The 19,924-nt window shown below is 44.8% G+C and overlaps 1 protein-coding gene and 1 long non-coding RNA gene across 5 annotated transcripts in view; one reads left to right on the forward strand and one right to left on the reverse strand.

Annotated features, from left to right (window-relative positions):
- The window catches only part of LOC146813441 (uncharacterized), a 152,292-nt gene that overhangs the window by 64,849 nt on the left and 67,519 nt on the right, over positions 1 to 19,924 (forward strand). The gene's annotated exons all lie outside the window — the stretch shown is intronic.
- Positions 1 to 19,924, reverse strand: part of LOC146813442 (ovostatin-like) — a 261,286-nt gene that overhangs the window by 35,354 nt on the left and 206,008 nt on the right. For all 4 annotated transcript variants that reach the window (XM_085620204.1, XM_085620203.1, XM_085620202.1 and 1 more), the window contains exons 26-29: positions 19,675 to 19,834; positions 17,159 to 17,221; positions 13,876 to 14,038; positions 10,115 to 10,338 (exon numbers count right to left, since the gene is read on the reverse strand). In XM_085620204.1, the coding sequence (XP_085476330.1) occupies positions 10,115 to 10,338; positions 13,876 to 14,038; positions 17,159 to 17,221; positions 19,675 to 19,834 (610 nt within the window). The remainder of the gene's footprint in view (positions 1 to 10,114; positions 10,339 to 13,875; positions 14,039 to 17,158; positions 17,222 to 19,674; positions 19,835 to 19,924) is intronic.

Consider the following 19,924-nt stretch of genomic DNA (forward strand, 5'->3'; position numbering starts at 1 on the left):
CAAGTCTCTAGGCATCACCCTTGACAAGAACTTCTCTTTGTAGGCCCACATCAAAAACTCTGCAAAAAGTGCTCCTTTCTCTCTAAAACACCTCAAGAAATTGAAACCTTTTCTTCCCCATGATGACCTCAAGACAGTAGTCCAATCCCTAGTTCTCTCTAAAATCGACTATGGGAACGCCATCCTAACAGGGACTCCAAAAGCTCACCTAGCCCCTCTAAGGGCAGTGTTGAACATGGCCGCTCGGCTTGTATCTGGAGTAAAAAGATTTGATCACATCACTCCAGCTGTCAACTCCCTCAACTGGCTGCCCATGGAAGGGAGGTGTATTTACAAACTGGCCTGCATTACACACAGATCCCTTCACTCTCTGGCCCCTAACGACCTGAACAACAAACTGGTAAGAGCAGGTCAATCCAGAACGCTGAGAAGCTCCAACTCACTCCTTATTCCTCCGAAACTGAAAAAGAAAACCACACAAAACCAATCCTTCTCTGGCAATGCTCCCAGGTTGTGGAACGCTCTCCCTAGAGTCCTCAGATGCAACCCCTCCTTCTCCTGTTTCAAAAGGGACCTGAAAATCCATCTCCTTAACAAATACTTTCCTGACCAAAGTCAACTAACCTAGACTTCAATTTCCGAGTGTACTCCTCTCTTGACATTCAAGGATAGTTGGTGACAGGACCGTGTTAACCACCTTATCTTCCATGCTGTATTTTATTTATCCCTGGTTTTTGCTTCCTTACTGCCTGCCTACTATGTAATGCAATTTCCATCTGTTTTCTCTTTACAGTATGTATGTAAAGCGCTCCGATACCCATGGGTCAAGCTAGCGCTTTATAAAACTTTTAAAATAAAAAAATAAATAAATGTAAACAAATTTCATACCATACCCATAGATGCCTCTGATCCACTTGCGTCCAAAATCGTATTAAACACAGGTTTTTGGTAATAATTTAGAACATTCCACAACATCGTATTAGTAACACATTGTTTCATTCATCATGGTTCTTCATATCCACTCCCGATCTTCATGTTCCTACGCATTCATGCATGCACGCTTCAAATACGGTCCATTTTCTGCAGGTTTTTTTCGCATGTATCCTTCCTCTTTTCTGAAAATGCTTATTTTTTTGCAGTACGTTTCCAGAATCACGCATCCATGTTTATATTGAGAACGTATAATAGATGGTGGTGATGGTGTTGGGCATCTAATAAATCACTTTGCACCATTCAACGGGTTCGCTTCGTCTTTTCGTCAGAGCGAGATTGTGCCTGCTGGACGACTTTACTATAAATATATATATATATATATGGTTCTCCAACTCGTTTTTTAAAAATTATTTTGGACACTCAATGGATGCACGGATAAAATATTTTATCACAATGGGTCTAATGTGTATAAATGTTGTGCAAGTTATGGCGAATATAAACTCTGATGTCTCTGGCATTTATGCAATTAATCAATATCTTCAGAAGACTTAGATTGTATGGCATGTAAGAATATTATTCTTATAATTGTCACAGACTTTTTAATACATCGCAAAATGTAGGCACTTAGCAATACAATTGTATGAGCTGATGTTTCCCTTTTAGAGTTATACACCATTGCAATGACACAAATTGGTTTTCTATGTCTATTATACCATGTGACCCAACGATAGCACTTTAAAAATCAAGTCCTTCCGTGTAAGCGCTGTCATGTGATCAAGGCAGAGGACCTGCCGAAACGCGTCATGGTGGGGTGCTGCTTGTGAAAATAAACTGATCAAGCACCTATTTGGGTCCTTTCTCGCTTTTTTCCTGCGGAGTGGTATGGAAGCGTGAGGCGATCTTTCGTTAATATTTTCACCGGCTTTGACTTTCCCCGGTGTTTTGGACCCCCTCCCCTGGAGTTGGCTTCGTGAACGGCAAAGTCGTAAGCTACTGGGTCAGCTGACCATCCCCGAGGCTTCGAGGAGGACGGCAACCCGGAAGCTATTGATGCGAGTCCGGCAACGGAAACACGAAGCCCCCTGTGAATCAACAGCGGTCGGACAATTTTCCTGATGCGAGCAAGATAACGCCGAGCCGGAGGTCTCGAGTGAACGGCGTTCAGCGAGGAGGTGACGGCGTTACGAGCAGCTCGAACAATCAGGTACGGAGCCGCGTTGCAACTAATCACAGGTGGGGAGGCGTGCACCCGGGGAATCCGCTCCGGACCAAAATCTAAAGAGGACGGACACCATTCCGGGTCACAGTATAGGATTATACTTCACAAGCACACCATGGCCACCGCAGCGCTACGTAGTAGGGAATCGGCTGCAGAGGGAATGTTTTCGGACACACCGTCAACATCACAGTCCCAAACATTCAGGGGGACCAACAAGGAAATAAACATTGAACAAGGAATAAAAGATAAATATCGCTCATTGGAGAAACTCATGAGACAAGAACAGTCAAAATGGTGGGAGTCAAAATCCCTGCAGGGATATTTGGATGTGGGCAGAATACCGTGGAGATTACGCATTATGATAGCCCCTAGCTATGACACCCCGAACCCCCTTATGATGGCTGAATGGGCGGAGACCAACTTAGAATCATCAAGAAGATTGGTCCAAATACTGGTAAAATATGCCGTCATTGACCGGGAGGCTTTACAATTAAAGATAGATGCCCTGGAATCAGAAATAAAGGCATTAGGGGATTCCAACCAACCTAAATTACATGAGGAAATGATCAATAGGCTTGGAAAGGAGGAGGATAAAAATCAAACAACGTAAAGCCTTTAAGTTCCGAAGAGACAAAGATGATTATGCAAGCGGTCAGATCTTTACCTTTTCACGCAAATTTGACGTATATAGATCAAATGCGATAAGTCAACATGGGCAAGCACACAAGCCAGCCCCCGCATCCTATAGCCATGATGAAACACCCTCAGCTTCTGATCTAAGTTCGGCTATGGAGAGCGAATCTGAAGCGGAAGGAAGAATGGATCGAGTACGACTGAATGCCATTAAACCGACCCTGGGGGAGGAACTTTACTATATGAGAAGAAGTAGAAGAGAAACACTACAGCCACGTAATCAACCGGCAAAAAACGGCGAACAGCGTCCAGAAGACAAAGGAGAAAAGCAAGGAAACGCCATTTACAACAAACAGTCGAACAGGGGGAAGAGGCCGACGGGGAGGATGGAGAAACAGGCAGTGAATAAACCTCCTTCAGCAACATCAACGGCCAAAACAATATTCAATCTGGCTGACATCAATTTGACCCAAGCTGAAAAACAACTATTATGTTTGGGTCTTTCATATTGTCCGCAGTCTGATTTTGATTATCCTACGACCCGTGTGGATATTTACAAATTCATTCGCAAGCTGAAACTCAAAAAGTTTCACGAACTAAAATTGCGTTCGAAAGGGGAAAATGTTGAAATGGCAAACACCACAAGTGACACTTGTCAGCTCCTGGTCGCGGACCTAGAGGCCTTAATAAGCTTACAGGAATTGGCAAAGGAATCAGACATCCTTAAACAGATCAAGCCAAAATCCTTTCTCTGACTCTACTACCACAGATCAAAACTTGGAAGTCAACACTTGTGCAAAACCCGTTACTCCTTTCAAGGCCAAGTCTAAATTTATGCCCATCATGCCTCGCGATTCAATTGATGTCTTTAATGAACAGGTCGTGGCACAAATAAAGAAATTGAACATCAACATCAACAAACAAAAAAGGAGAGTAACTAATCATGAAAGGAAGTATAACCAACTAATGAAGAAATTGAAAAAAGAAAACAAAATTGTCATTAGAAATTCGGACAAAGGGGGAAACATTGTACTTTGGCCAATGAAGGAATATCTGGAAGAAGCCTATTCGCAACTTAATGATGTGCAGTGCTACCGTAGAAGCACTGTTGTGAAATATAAAGCAATGATAAATCAATTTTATTCCAAATTATTGGCTTGGAAGAGTGTGGGACTCCTCAGCATTGAAGAGCTCAAATATTTGAAAACAGAATATCCAAAAACTCCATCCATGTACTTCATTCCCAAGGTGCATAAAAATATCTGTAAGCCCCCTGGAAGACCCATAATAGCTGCCATCAACGGGCCATTAGAAAATATGTCACGCTATATTGACTTTTTTCTCCAAGATCATGTGAAAAAATTGATATCATTTGTACAGGACACTGGGGATTTCATTAGAAAAATCGCAAAAGTTCAATGGCAAGAGGGATATTTTCTCCCAGCACTAGATGTATCCTCGCTATACACATGTATTAGAAATCATGATGGGTTGAAAGCGGTTAACTATTTTCTGAACAATAGGCCATTACAGTATGCTCAGCATAACAAGATGCTAATGGATATGGTGGGCTTCTGTCTTGAGAACAATTTCATTATGTTTAAACATCAGATGTTCCAACAGATTCAAGGCGTAGCTATGGGGGCCAGTTTCTCCCCCAGCTACGCCTGTTTGTTCATGGGCTGGTGGGAGGAGCTGGTCCTCATGAAAACATACGAGCAGACATATAATGACAATGTGGTATGCTGGCTATGATATATAGATGATCTATTTATTGTTTGGCAGGGAACCCAGGAGAAAGCCATTGAGTTTGTTGATCTATTGAATAACAATGATGTAAACTTACAGTTCACTACAAATATCAGCAACATAAGTATAACTTTCTTAGATGTGCAGATTAATATAGCCAACAATAGCATGAATACCTCCTTACACCGTAAGGCTACAGCAGGCAACACTCTTTTACATGCCACAAGTGCACACCCGCCACATCTAATACACAGCATCCCTTACGGAGAAATGCTTCGAATTCGTAGAATTTGTAGTGAGGAAGAGGATTGCAATGTAAAACAGCAGGAGTGTAGACACCGATTTTTAGAAAGAGGTTATACAAATGCACTGATTGAAACTGCGATCAATAAATCAAAAAGATATCTGCGGTATGAACTTATGCAGAATGTGAACAAGAATATAGATAAGGAGGAGGCTCCAGCTGAGCCTACCAGGCTTATCCTTACCTACTCGAAGCAGGAGCAACAGCTTAGAACTATAATAAGAAGGAATTGGCCAATAGTTCAAGACGACCCAATAATTGGTGCGCTGTTGCCTAAACAACCTGCTATTACGTACAGAAGAGCAGCCACTTTGGCTAACAGTCTAGTCAAAAAGAACCCCGAGGAAAGTGAGAAAGTTGGATGGTTGATGGCCAGGAAGGGTTTTTTTAAATGCTCCGTCTGTAAAGCTTGTAAATATGCTTCAAACAGAATTACTTATCAGACTGCATTCAATGACAAGACACAAGAAATCAAACAACATCTTACTTGTCGTACAGATTTTGCAATATATGTGTTACAATGTTCTTGCAACCTACTGTATATAGGTAGTACCAAACTACAAGTTCATAAACGCATATTACAGCATATCAGGGCCATCACCAACAACGACCAGAGTTATGCAGTAGCAAGACATTTCAAGGCGTAACATGACAGTAATCTAAAACATCTTTAGTATTACGTCATTGACACAATCCCCCCCATTAAGCAGAGGTGGGGATCGGGAACTTAAACTTAGGCGTCTTGAAACACGATATATCTTAGAACTGGATACCAAACACCCAGGAGGACTCAATAATAGCGAGGATCTGCATACATATCTTGACTAGACATCATTGTACCAATAGAGTCGTTACTTCTTTTGTATCAAGTTCACATTCACTGCAGGAGATGAGGAAATTTTAAGGCAATGTTAGTATTATATGTTTAGATTTATACATATTTAATTGGTTGATTCCTTTTAACATAATAATTTTTAATTCATTTTATATTATTAATTCTATACTATCGTAATTTATAATCTTACATATTTTACTATCATTGTCGGAATTTTGTATCTCTCCTTTTAACCATACAGCTTAAACATCCCATGTTCTGTAGATCTGACAAACCAGGGTTTTATTTGAAAAATGGATCCAATTTTTCACTAATTTAATGGTATGTCACATTACTGGTATTTATCCATCTAGATAGGGGAGTTTTTATATGATACATGCATATTTTAGATATTTATTTTTTATATCTATTTATATATGTATTTATATATTTATATTATTTATATGTATTATACATGTATTTATCATTGCGGTGCTACTGTTACTTATTCATATACCAGAAAAGCTGATACCGGCCCGCAAAAATCCCCAATTCTACTATATACCATGTATTTAGTGCAACATACTATTGTAGATGTGCCATTAAAATTTACGACCCAATAATTCTTTTTCCAAAATTGGCGATATGTACCAAGAGAATGCATAGCTCAGACAAATATGTGTCTGTGACACTAGAACTTTCCTTGTTTTAAGTACAACCACACGCACAAATGTTTTTTTTATAAATAACCATTGTGTGGTTGCTTTCTCACATGGAGTTTTTTTCTATACAGTTTTTATACACCTTATTACACAAGGGCACAGCACTGGCACTTTATATTTTATCACTGGTTCTCCAACTCGTTTTTTAAAAATTATTTTGGGCACTCAATGGATGCACGGATAAAATATTTTATCACAATGGGTCTAATGTGTAGAAATGTTGTGCAAGGTATGGCGAATATAAACTCTGATGTCTCTGGCATTTATGCAATTAATCAATATCTTCAGAAGACTTAGATTGTATGGCATGTAGGAATATTATTCTTATAATTGTCACAGACTTTAATACATCGCAAAATGTAGGCACTTAGCAATACAATTGTATAAGCTGATGTTTCCCTTTTAGAGGAATACACCATTGCAGTGACACAAATTGGTTTTCTATGTCTATTATACCATGTGACCCAACGATAGCACTTTAAAAATCAAGTCCTTCCGTGTAAGCGCTGTCATGTGATCAAGGCAGAGGAGCTGCCGAAACGCGTCATGGTGGGGTGCTGCTTGTGAAAATAAACTGATCAAGCACCTATTTGGGTCCTTTCTCGCTTTTTTCCTGCGGAGTGGTATGGAAGCGTGAGGCGAGCTTTCGTATATATATATATATATATATATATATATATAAACTGAAGCATTTCCCCGATTCTGGAGCCCCTGACCCTTCAGGGCGGCCTCACGGAAATGGGCTCGGAGTGACCCAAGTTAAACATCAAAACACAAAGTGTGAGGCCCAATGCAGGAAACAAGGCTTTATTCCGGCACACTTTTAGCAGCACAGCGTCCTTCCATTCGCTAACGTTTCGGCGATTGCCTTGCTCACAGCTGGAAGTTCCACCAATTAATTTGCATAGTGCGTCAGTGCGTGCTTTTAAAATGTTAATCACGTGACTGAATGCTCGAAATACATATCCCACAGTGCATTGTTGATCAAATTGCATAAATGTCATGAAGATTCTCGTTATTATTGACCATGATTAGGGTTAAGAGTTCTTGCTTAACAATGACACTGTGGTAGTTTAAAGTCATGAATCAGAGTAGCCAGGCAATGTTGCTGTTGAAAATTCAAAGTGCCTGAAAACAAACCTCATTGTCGAGCACGAACGTAGAAGGAGAAATCCCTCACGTATCCCTTCCAACATGCGCTTACTTTTTTTGCTGCAATAGCTATCCTCAGTAGGCTGGGCGCATGAGTGGGTCAAACTCCTCAATTGGAATAAACAGAAGCATTTCCCCGATTCTGGAGCCCCTGACCCTTCAGGGCGGCCTCACGGAAATGGGCTCGGAGTGACCCAAGTTAAACATCAAAACACAAAGTGTGAGGCCCAATGCAGGAAACAAGGCTTTATTCCGGCACACTTTTAGCAGCACAGCGTCCTTCCATTCGCTAACGTTTCGGCGATTGCCTTGCTCACAGCTGGAAGTTCCACCAATTAATTTGCATAGTGCGTCAGTGCGTGCGTGCAATTTAAAAGCACGCACTGACGCACTATGCAAATTAATTGGTGGAACTTCCAGCTGTGAGCAAGGCAATCGCCGAAACGTTAGCGAATGGAAGGACGCTGTGCTGCTAAAAGTGTGCCGGAATAAAGCCTTGTTTCCTGCATTGGGCCTCACACTTTGTGTTTTGATATATATATATATATACACACACACACACACACACACACACACACACACACACACACACCATATTTGTTAACTTCTTACTTTCACAGTGCAGGGTCAGTCCAGAAAATTCTAATTTGTGGCTTCAATTTCATATATATGTGTATGTAGGTTTGTCTCTAGGTGTACTAAAAAAAACTGTTGAAGTTGCACAACAGCCAGGCAAACCGTAACCGGCATACCTACCAGATGCAGTGCTTATGAGCTCATTCCAAATGAAACCGTTGTAATTACAAATGTAAATTATCTTACCGATGAGATTACATAGCACGGTGTCATTGCCCCTTTATCAGAGAGTTTTTCAATGAAATATTAATTGGTTTGATTATGTGTTGTGCAGTCACATTTGCTATGAGGTGTTGATATTTATAGTCCTAAACTTTGATAGCATAACATTTCATTCGGTGTGCGAGCGTGGGCAGCAGGTATGTCCATTTCTGCTATTGGATCACCTCGCAGTGGGTGACTGTAATCAGCCTTTTCACAAAGAGCTTATCTGCAGATTCCATTCAGTGACAGGGGCTACTGTGGTATGTGTCCTCCTTGAGACCCAAAAATAGGTTTGCTTTAGCAAAAACATGTTTTAGATCGCCGTGGGTCAAAGCAGCTTTCTCAAAAAAAAAGTTTGGCTAAAACCACGTATTATTGCACCAAGCAAATCAGCAGTGAGTTGGAAACTGCATGTTAAAGCCAGTGTATTTCTGAAGGTTACAAGTTTCTGCTGCAGGGGTTTTCGGAACCTCTTTGTGTTACGACTGACAAAAGGTAATTCATTTGATCAAAGAACATACTTCTGAGATGAATTCTTGGTCTCTGAGGAGCATCAGAAGTACTCACTGCAGGAGGATGTAACAAATCCACAACATTTCATGTTCAGATAAACAGGTCCTCGAGTAGGAGCACAGCATTAAATATTCAGCCTGAAAACCTAGCTCCCAGGGTTTAGAAGATAGTGCTAAGAAGCAGTGAAAGAGGCTTGCGCAGCAAGTAATCCATGGCCAAGGAGCAGTCACAAGAGCAGGGTACTGCAGTGTTGTTAAAAAGGAGTCCCTGTTCCAACGGGTTCGTGCATGAGAAGGCTGTGAGATTAATGCTGGTCACCGAGCAGAGTATCCAAGTAATGTACAAGTTATTTAAAAAAAAAAGAAAATGCTTTGACCTACATTATATATTTTTCAATCATTGATGCCCATTTATTAAACTAAATTTGGCATCTTACACATACATATTAGCTTGGGCGATGAAGCAACCTTCAAATAAAGCTTTGTTTTTATGGACATTGACCCAGGATTACAAATGGGAGCAACATTTTTTTCCTACTTTATTTCCACTTTTAAACATGGAAATACATGAAGATAAGGATGGGTACACATGGCTCAACGAGCATGTGAGGACGTGTCTATGTTCCGGTTTGGACGATGCGTGCAATGATGCATCAGCGTCACATACGCACGTCATCAATGAGAATATTGAAAGAATCCAATATCTGCCGCCGCCGCCTCCTACTTCACTGGTGGAGAAAGACGAGGCTCTGAAGGGGTGCTCATCCCTTGACAAAGTAAGTCCGGATGGGAAAATCAATGCCAGAAAAAATGAGCTACATTGTTTTCCCAAAAAAGAAGTTTCCTTAAGAGTGGCTGGGCAGGATATCATTCATTCAATAAATAAACAAGCATTCAAAATGCAATAGGTTTCGCCTTTCATTAGGTTAAAGCCATTTGCTTTGCTATACAATGGCATTAGCAAAGCAAATGGCTTTAACTTAATCAAAGGCGAAACCTATTGCATTTTCAATGCTTGTTTTACTAACATTTCACGGTAATCTTTTGGGGCTTAGTGGGTGTGGTGGTTTGACCCCAATAATCTGTGGATAACATGACAGCTCCAGGATTGAGTCAGTGAGTGTGGATGCCAGCTGCGCGTACAAGACAGTACATGCAGTCCCACACCGCCAAAGCATGGCCTCTTTGCAGGGTCCTTCAACTCATCTAATACACCTCCCAGAGCGACCACCTTACCGTGGAAGAGGCGAAGCCTCCGTTGGAGTTCATCTGGCGACCAAGCCACTGGGCCATGCCGGCAGCGTACGTCAGGTCCTTGGGGGACAGGTCCTTCCTCTGGAGATGGCACTGCAGGTAGGTGGCGGTCATGGAGATGTCACTGGAGCGAGCCCGCCTTGGTAAGGCGAAGAAGAAGCGGTCTCCGAAGGGCAGCTCCGGACCCTTCAGGTACACAGCGTTTCCTGAGAAGAAAGGCAGAGGTTGTGACTGGTCACATACATGCAGGGTTCTCTACAAGCCCCTCAAGTCTGCACTTCACAGCAGAGAGCTCCCACCTACGCACACTGGGGCTTCCACGGAACGCCACGAACATCCTCTCTTCCGGGTACATCCCTGGCTCAAACAGCCCTTCATTCCACAGGTCACACACCCCCTGCATCAATAACAGACTCAAAGAGCCCCCCCACCACCAGCCTCCCCGTTGGTCACTCCACCCCCCCACCACCACCAGCCTCCCCGTCAGTCACTCCACCTACTAATGTGACTCATGCTGCACCGTCGGGCCTCTGGTTTGTACTCAAGTCCACCACTCTCCTCAACCAAGTCTCCGTGCACATATCCCAGAATTCATCCCACTGCAGGCTAGAAGCCCCCTGCCAAGTCCAGGGCTCCAATGTGCCTGCACCAACAAGTCTACCTTCCTGCATCGCGCGCTCCTATGCGCCCCTCTCCTGCTACACCGAGGGTCCCACTGCCCACCTAGAAGGTTCCTTTCTCCTGTCCTTACACATCCCAGGCTCCAGCATACCCTTATTCATCAAACCTGCTCTTCAGGGCACTGCCCTGACTCCCCCAGTGCATCCCCCACACAGCAAGGACATCCTCACAGCGACCAGAGGCGTTCATCAGGACCAGGAGCAGCACCACCTGGGACCATTGACCAGACGCATTCACTAGGACCAGGAGCAGCCACACCTGGGGCCAATGACCAGACGCATTCACTAGGACCAGGAGCAGCCACACCTGGGGCTAATGACCAGACGCGTTCAATAGGACCAGACCAGGAGCAGCCACACCCGGGGCCAATGAGCAGATGCATTCAGTAGGACCAGGAGCAGCCACACCTGCGACCAATGACCAGACACATTCAGTAGTGCCACACTAGGACCAGGAGCAGCCACACCTGGGACCAATGACCAGACGCATTCATTAGGACCAGGAGCAGCCACACCTGGGGCCAATGACCAGACGCATTCACTAGGACCAGACCAGGTGCAGCCACACCTGGGACCAATGACCAGACGCATTCACTAGGACCAGGAGCAGCCACACCTGGGGCCAATGACCAGATGCATTCAATAGGACCAGGAGCAGCCTCATCTAGGACCAATGACCAGATGCATTCAGTAGAACCAGGAGCAGCCTCATCTAGGACCAATGACCAGATGCATTCAGTAGGGCTACACTAGGACCAGGAGCATTCACACCTGGGACCAATGACCAGACGCATTCAATAGGACCACACTAGGACCAGGAGCAGCCACACCTGGGGCGTGTTCAAAGCGACTGCTTCATTCACACATCTGAAGCCACCGCTGTGCTCCATTTAATGGTTATAAGTGGGATTAAAAAAAAAAATGTTTATATAGGATTCCAAAAACGGATTTAAAAATACATGCTGTCAAAATGCCAACATATGTGAATATCACTCTACAAACTTTGACCTATCTTAAATTCCTAAATCCAGACAAACTCAATTATCCCCTGCTGTGGAATAAAGCAAATTCGTCATCCTAACTTCAGTCCGAGCATATTTGGGGCGCGCGATTAATGGTACATGCGGACAACACTTTGGGCCTATAGGCTCTGGTCATGGCTGCGGAATATTTTCCTTCCAATGTACATAAAAAACAAATAGTAATTTTCCTTCTGTCAGATTTCTCCTGTTTCAAGAAAATTTCATACTTTTGATGGGGGGAAAAACATTTTTCCCTTGATCGAAACCTCTTCCCCTGCATTTTGATCAATTTTTTCAGGGTGTCCGCTTGCTATTCACATCCTGAAATAGATTTACTACTTGCCTAGGCACATTTGTGAGCCTTTTAACAGAGTACAACTATCAAAAAGGAATTCTGAAGTGTGCTGGAAACAGATTTTAGTAGGATCAAGGATATCCAGACCCTCTACATGGTGGTGCTGCCTTCATGATAAATATTCACTGGAATCCAATTTCAAACACTATCATTTGTGTGCTATAAAGTTATCAGTAAACATGTATGCCTGTGCAAAGTTCGCATATTTCCCATTAAAGCAGTCACTGTCTGTAAATGACCGTGCACTACCACACCATGCTTTAATTACATTAAAACATGCCCCTCATGCCCATTAAAGGTAGGTGGGTCGCGATAGTTTGTAGTTCTCAAAAGAGGGTCATTGAGAAGAGTTTGGGAACCGCTGTACTAGACCATTGCCAGCTTATCAGGTTTCCCCCGGTAAGTAATAGAAATAAATTCCCCGTTTACGCACTGGTTCGAATTACAACTTGCCAGGTATTTAATGCATCCGATAATTGCGGTAAATAATTGAACCTTCATTAAAAATTTCATGAGGCCAAATCTGCTGAATTTAACAGGGAAAAACCATGTGGTATTTACCAGATCATACGGGTTTTGGTGCGTTAAACACCAACATCTGCATGTTCTTCCCCTACAACTCATAATAGGTGGTATTTATTGTGCTCAAACATACCCCGTGATATCGTTAGTTAGGTGCGATAAATGCCATCAGTACTCAGAAGGGCCCAAGCACTGCATTATATGGTACCAAGTCACACTGATGGAGTTAGGTCCTAACAGCACCTCCACGTCATCCCTGCCTTTTAGGTGGTGTTAAAAAAAGAATGTGGTCAGTCCCCACAGACACAAGTCGGTGGCTGGCCACCAACTTTCACTAGTCGACCCACTGAGAAAACCGACATGCACCCAATCCCAGGTCTGTGAAGGAGAAATCAAACTCTGCAAGTCGCAAGCGCCGCTATTTGCACCGGAGCTCAGTCAGGATGCATATAATGTTTAAGAGCAGACCCCAAGCAAGGACTCTACATCGCCTGCCAATCAGCATGGCCCCTGGCCCTGAACGCAGTGGTTAAGCAGCCGCTGGATGGTAGCCACAGTGGGTGAGGAACGGTAGGGCCTGGAAGCCAGGCACCTGCAGCTTGAACACTGCCAGTGGTCCACACCAACTGGACAGGGTTCCCCGAAAAAGTCGCCTTTTTGCTTTATTTTATTTTTTTTAAACTTCGCAATCCTTGCCAAGTTTAAGAACTCCTTTTGCAACTTTGATCTCTTTTCTGCCGCCTAGTGTTTCACTACTCAAATCAAGATATCATCCACGGCGGGAAACAACCTTTACATCACAGTCATTAGACCGCAATGCCTTTACAACGCAATGCCATTACTACGCTTGTCATTACACAGACTTGCAGTCGATGGCGCTCTAACATAAGGAATAGTATATTTACTATTCCACCACCTTCCCGACTGTTGCGTAGGCAGGAGTTGGAATAGTAAATTATACATTCCTAATGTTACAGCGCCATCTACTGCAAGTCGATGTAATGACTTGCGTAGTAATGGCATCGCATTGTACCAACGCGGTCGTTGTAACAACCGCGCTGATACCGACCGCGTAGTAAAAGCACACGTTGTAACGTGCTATATTCCCCTCGACAAGCCTCACAACTGCAGAGTGTAACACTTGAAACAAGAAATGGCACAAACCATCCTTGACTGCTTTGCTAGCCAGCTTCTGCAACAGAAGATTCTGTTTCTTCTCATCGTTTGCCAGGGCGTAGAATGAACACATCTGTGCCTGCGCATGGGTGTCATCCGAGGTCTCCACAATGCTGTCCAAGTAGTTCATGGCGTCGCGGACCACTGGGTGCTGCAACAATGAAAGAGAAAGAAACTCGTAAGATCAGGAGGAGCAGCAGCCAAACCAGGACCCATGCATCAAGGGGTGATTGGGGGCATCAGAAGCAGGAAGAAGAAGGTTCAAGGGGTACATCACTTGGAGGCTGGTGCAACTATATGAACATAGGCAGCGCACAGAGGAGACACCTCATCGCCACCTCTACCAAAGTCATAACAGGAGTGTGAAGAAATGGGTTGAAATGACCCCATCTCCCCACTCACACTTTGTAACCATTAGAAAATGACCATCTCAGGACTTCCTGGTCATCAGCTGTAGGTAGGACGTAAGAATGATCTGCAGCAACAGTGTTTGTGCCGAATATATTCCTATAAGAATTTGCATCTAATGAAAAACTCCAACCAATGGACTCCGACATCCATGAATTAGCACGAGGAACACGCCCGAGGTCTCCACTGAAATACATGGGTGCATTGGGAGAGTCACATGCCAACTTACCCTTTGACTGTAGATATAGTAGTGTTAACGTCATTGTAAAGTCACCTTTGACCTCCTTGCTAATTACCCAACCACCCCCCCCCCCAGCCTTGACAGTCAGTCCCTACTAACTGAGTTAAGTCTTTACTTCCCCTTTTGGAGCAGGAGGCAGAACACTTGAAGTACCAGAGTTAGTTTAGTTTCATCTTTCTAGGTGTCTCATAGGTTCCATCTTCCCACCATCCTCTACATGCCTCTCCTTTCCGCTCAGGCTGCACCCTGAACCCATGCCTTTCTCCCTCCACTTTCTATCAGCTCTGATCTCCTCTCCTGCTTGGGCCATTGACAGAGCGGATATAACAAATCAATCTGAAAACCGACTCAAAAACAGACCTCTTCACTGATAAATGGCCTTGAAGACCATGCTCCTGGGGTAGCCCATGGTGCAATCTCACCAGGACACCAACCGATAAGACAACTCCAAGGGGTAGGCCGAAGCGGGCTTAACTATGGGCTTTACAGAATCGCTATAAACTGCCAACATTGAAGGCATTCTCATGGCATACTCCAAATCTCAGAGAGACCACTGCATTCCCAATGCCATCTTTGTCATGTGCATTCCTACCTCGACAGATCACAGCTGCATGGAGCCTTCTCTTTTGTCTGCCTTGACACCAACTCTCTAACTCAAATTCCTCTGCATCCTTGGTGTCCTGAACATTTAGTGAGTTCAGTAAAGCCTTCAACCAACACTTCCCTTCAGGAAACAAACCTGGAAGCTCTCGGCCAATCGCCGGGCGGCACAGAGCCAGGGCACAATCTTCACCCTGCCTTTATTCATCACAGGCAATGAAATGACCATCTTTGTTGATCACTACTTCACCCCCCTCACCGACATTCTTCCCTTAGGATCAAACATAATAAGTATGTCACCCACCCGCAACACTGGAACAAATTCAAGCTTGCTGAAATCGACTGAACTATCATCGGTCAGATAAAAGATGAACGACCAATACAATTTGGTCTCCAAAGGCATTCAACAAACACTCCCCCTCCCAAATCATTCATGAACCATAAATGTAAGATGCCTTGGAGCAATAAAGGAAAATCAAGGTGAACACAAATGGATGCACTTCAACAGCAAATGGAAAAATCTAGAAACGCGCATGACAAAACCAGTCTCAAGCACTCAACAGGATCTACAACTGCAAGAAGAAAGCAAGGAGACCCCGCTTCTTAAACCGGAGCTGCAGTGCCATGTGCCCCAACAGGAGACTCCACAGGATCTACAACTGCAAGAAGAAAGCAAGGAGACCCCTCTTCTTAAACCGGAGCTGCAGTGCCATGTGCCCCAACAGGAGACTCAACAGGATCTACAACTGCAAGAAGAAAGCAAGGAGACCCCTCTTCTTAAACCGGAGCTGCAGTGCCATGTGCCCAAACAGGAAACTCCACAGGATCCGCAGAGCATCTCACAACCATAAGTGCATCACCACAAACACTCCCCAGGCTCAGGCTTTGTGACTGCTTTGCATACCATAGTGTGGCAAACCTATGGTTCTAAAAGTTCCTTTTGAAAACATGATACCAGGCCCATCAGCCCCACAACCCTCAGAGGACTCCGGTGGCCAAGACACAGGACCCTTGCATCGCTCAATCAACTCTCAACCGCTGAATTTCACAGCGGAGTGTGATACAATGGACCGGAGGGATCAGCAGCAGACCTCTGCCCATCACAAGTCTTCGAGGACAACCTTCTTTCTAGGACCTTTCATACACCTTCCCCTCTGAGCTTCAGTGTCTTGCACGAAACCATCAAAGAACAGTCTCAACGCAGCAGACCAGGCAGCTGCAGCCCAAAAACGTATGGTCAGTTTCTTGGAAAACCGATAAAGGACAAAATTAATCTAGCTGTCTTGATCAAAGGCATCCAGCTTTAGGACACACAGGTTCCTCCCCAAGAGAGGCTTGGCATCTGCCCCAGTCTCCATCTGGGACAAACCGAAGACCAGAATAGCGCCACTACACTTCTACTGGACTGTCGAGCCACTTCAAAGACTGCGTTGAGTGAAGCATCAGGGATTGGATCTCCGCCTGCCTTCCCACAGATCAAGCATCAATTCGCACCAAGACGAGTGAAGCAATAGTTGATCGCGACATACATCTTTCTTCACCGTCTACCTCAGCCAATTACCAATCCCATCAACTACTCGACCAGACCTGCTGCAGCTATGTTGACAAGCACTCCTGTCATCTTTAAACTTTGTCCAAGGGCCACCCCTGCCTGTCAGGATACACGCTGAGAACAAGAGGATTTCCGGTTAGAGGACGCTCTCCCATCCGGACACTGCTCCCTATGCATCCATGTCCTCTCTTCCACCCACCTGTGCTCAGTCACTCATTGACTCATTCCCTCATCCATCCTCCCAGCCACACACCCTTTCATCTGTCCATGCACTCATTCATGTATCCACTCATCCAAACAGTGACTAATTTTTGCCTTCACCTACTCACCCTTCATTGGCAAAATTGGTCAGTTGAGTGATGCACTTTCATGCCTATAAAGCCAGGCTACTGTCAGTGCTTGTTGGCCATGGAGCCAGTTTAGGGGATAGTGGTGGGCGGAGATGGGCTATGAAAAAACAAGTCCCTTACCGAATTGCTGTTTCCCGCTTTTAGGAAAGAAGAGGCAATGAAGGCGGTAAACGAAGGGTCATCCTGCGGAAGTAAAACAATACAACATGAAGAGTTAGGCTGGCGATGAAATAGGAAGGAGAGCTAGACAGGAGAGTGAAGAGGGACAAATGTATTGACTGACAAAAGAAGGAAAATGATGGGTAAGAAAAGAAACAGCAAAGTAGTGAAGAGGCAGGCTGGGAACAAAAATGTAAAAAGCTGGAGAGAGAATGAAGAGAGAGAAACAGAAGGTGGCAGATGGAGGGGAAGAAGGGGAGAGATGGAGGGATAGAGAGATACTGTGAGAGGGAACAAGTGAGGGAGTGAGGGAACAAGTGAGGGAGTGGGAGAACAAGAGACGGGTAGGAAGGCAGGGTGATACACAGGTGCAAAGAGCAGACACGCTGCACAGATTTATGTTGGCTGCTGTGGATCAGAAAGTCATGTAAATAAAGCGATTCCTTCCTCAATCCTCAGACAGGTTTTTTTTTTTTTTGTTTTTTTTTTTTAAATGGCTTCCATTGATCCACAACAAAAGGTGGGTCATGGTTGCAGAGCAGACCTTCACTGGTGTTTTGCCTGGAGACAGAGGACACCCACCGAACAGGCAACTCGCTCTGCCCCCAAATGTACTCGACAATATACTCTCAAGAGAAGACATGGGATATTTCAAGGTTTTAAAACCAGTAATTAGTTAAAAGATGGATTATTTGGAAAGGACCTCATACAACCTTTGCCCAAACATGTGATACTGCATGAAATGACCTTGCAGGTCACGGATCAGTGAAAGGACTTTGACTTCTGAACCAATTGGATCATGAGAAGTACATTACATGAAGATTCTGGTTGTGGTGCTTCTGATCCTGCAGAGAGGCGTGGACTTGGAAGCACCGCGCCACTTTCAGAGATCTCTTGGTAGCTCCCATACTGGTCAGGGATCAGAGTTGCATCTCTTCATCCTGCAGAGAGGCGTGGACTTGGAAGCACCGTGCCACTTTCAGACATCTCTTGGTAGCTCCTTCCTGGTCAGGGATCAGAGTTGCATCTCTTCATCCTGCAGAGAGGAGTGGACTTGGAAGCACCATGCCACTTTCAGAGATAGGTTGGTAGTGCCCATCCTGGTCAGGGATCAGAGTTGCATCTCTTCATCCTGCAGAGAGGCGTGGACTTGGAAGCACCGCGCCATTTTCAGAGATCTCTTGGTTTCGCCCATCCTGGTCAGGGATCAGAGTTGCATCTCTTCATCCTGCAGAGCGGCGTGGACTTGGAAGCACCGCGCCACCTTCAGAGATAGGTTGGTAGTGCCCATCCTGGTCAGGGATCAGAGTTGCATCTCTTCATCCTGCAGAGAGGCGTGGACTTGGAAGCACCGCGCCATTTTCAGAGATCTCTTGGTAGCACCCATCCTGGTCAGGGATCAGAGTTGCATCTCTTCTTCCTGCAGAGAGGTGTGGACTTGGAAGCACCGCGCCACCTTCAGAGATCGGTTGGTAGCGCCCATCCTGGTCAGGGATCAGAGTTGCGTCTCCACATCCTGCAGCTTCTGAAAAAACAGCAGGACGACTCTGGAATCTGCACACTTACTCTACGCCAAAAACAGTAGTCTACCTAAATCAGAGGAGGTCCCATATTAAAAGGCTTGTTACCCATATTAGTGGTCTCTGGGAGAGAGCCTCTTAAGAGGCCAATATCATAGAGGAGCAGGCACGAGCTTGTGAGTAGAGTGCAAAAGAAACTCAACAAGACAAGCGGTCCAGCTGATAGCCCTCGGAGGCGGCAACACTGTAGGCACTAGGTTTGAGGTGTGCCTTGTTGAGATCTCTGCTGCTTCTCAGGAAAGAGGATTTGTGCATAACTCCCTAATTCCAAGAAGCCCCCAGAGAGAATCCGTCCCAAGCAGAAAGGCTGTCAATTTTCAGCTGTCTTGGTTCAGAGTATCACTGCAGCTTCACTCTAGAAGGGTTTTGGTAAAGGAATGAGATGCAAAGACTACAGACCATCTGGAAGAGAAAGAATAAAGGAGCAGGGATATGCACGGGAAGACATGCACGAGAAGACATGCACGAGAAGACATGCCCGAGAAGACATGCCCGAGAAGACATGCCCGAGAAGACATGCCCGAGAAGACATGCACGAGAAGACATGCACGAGAAGACATGCACGAGAAGACATGCACGCCAAATTCAGCACAATGGTCAAGGTACAGAATGATGAAGAGGAGGCAGGATTACTGGCATGGAGGATGCTAGAATTTGAATGGTAGGTGCAGGAGCACGTGGAGGCCATCGTTGTGAGTGTTCTACATAACACCAAACAAGGCTGCCCTTTACACCTCAACTAGGATCAGGGTGACCAGTGTTCTTTGCCTTCATTAGGGTCTCAGGCACCCCTACCAGGCCCCAGGAGGGCTACCTTAACCCATGTGGCACAAGTGGAGCGTTCTACAAGGCTTCCTAGGAGATCCAGCCAGACATTTTAAAGGGTGAAGTACTCACATTCACGAGATTGTTGTAGCCCCTGCCATCACTGTGGAAGGCTCCAGTCGTCTTGTTCTGCTGCAGTGCCAGCCAACTCTCAACCTGTCTGGGGATTTGGTCATCAATATAGATGAGATCCTTAGCATTTGCAAAAGCGGCGTAAGCCCTAGCAGTGAGCCTGAAAGACATAGAAGACAGACTTAGCTACAATAGAACACAGGCATTTCTGGTGTACGCTGCAAAGGTGGCGTGCTACTGAAAGGGCAGC

Source organism: Triturus cristatus, chromosome 7 (assembly GCF_964204655.1).
Source record: "Triturus cristatus chromosome 7, aTriCri1.1, whole genome shotgun sequence".
In the NCBI taxonomy this organism is placed as follows: Eukaryota; Metazoa; Chordata; class Amphibia; order Caudata; family Salamandridae; genus Triturus; species Triturus cristatus.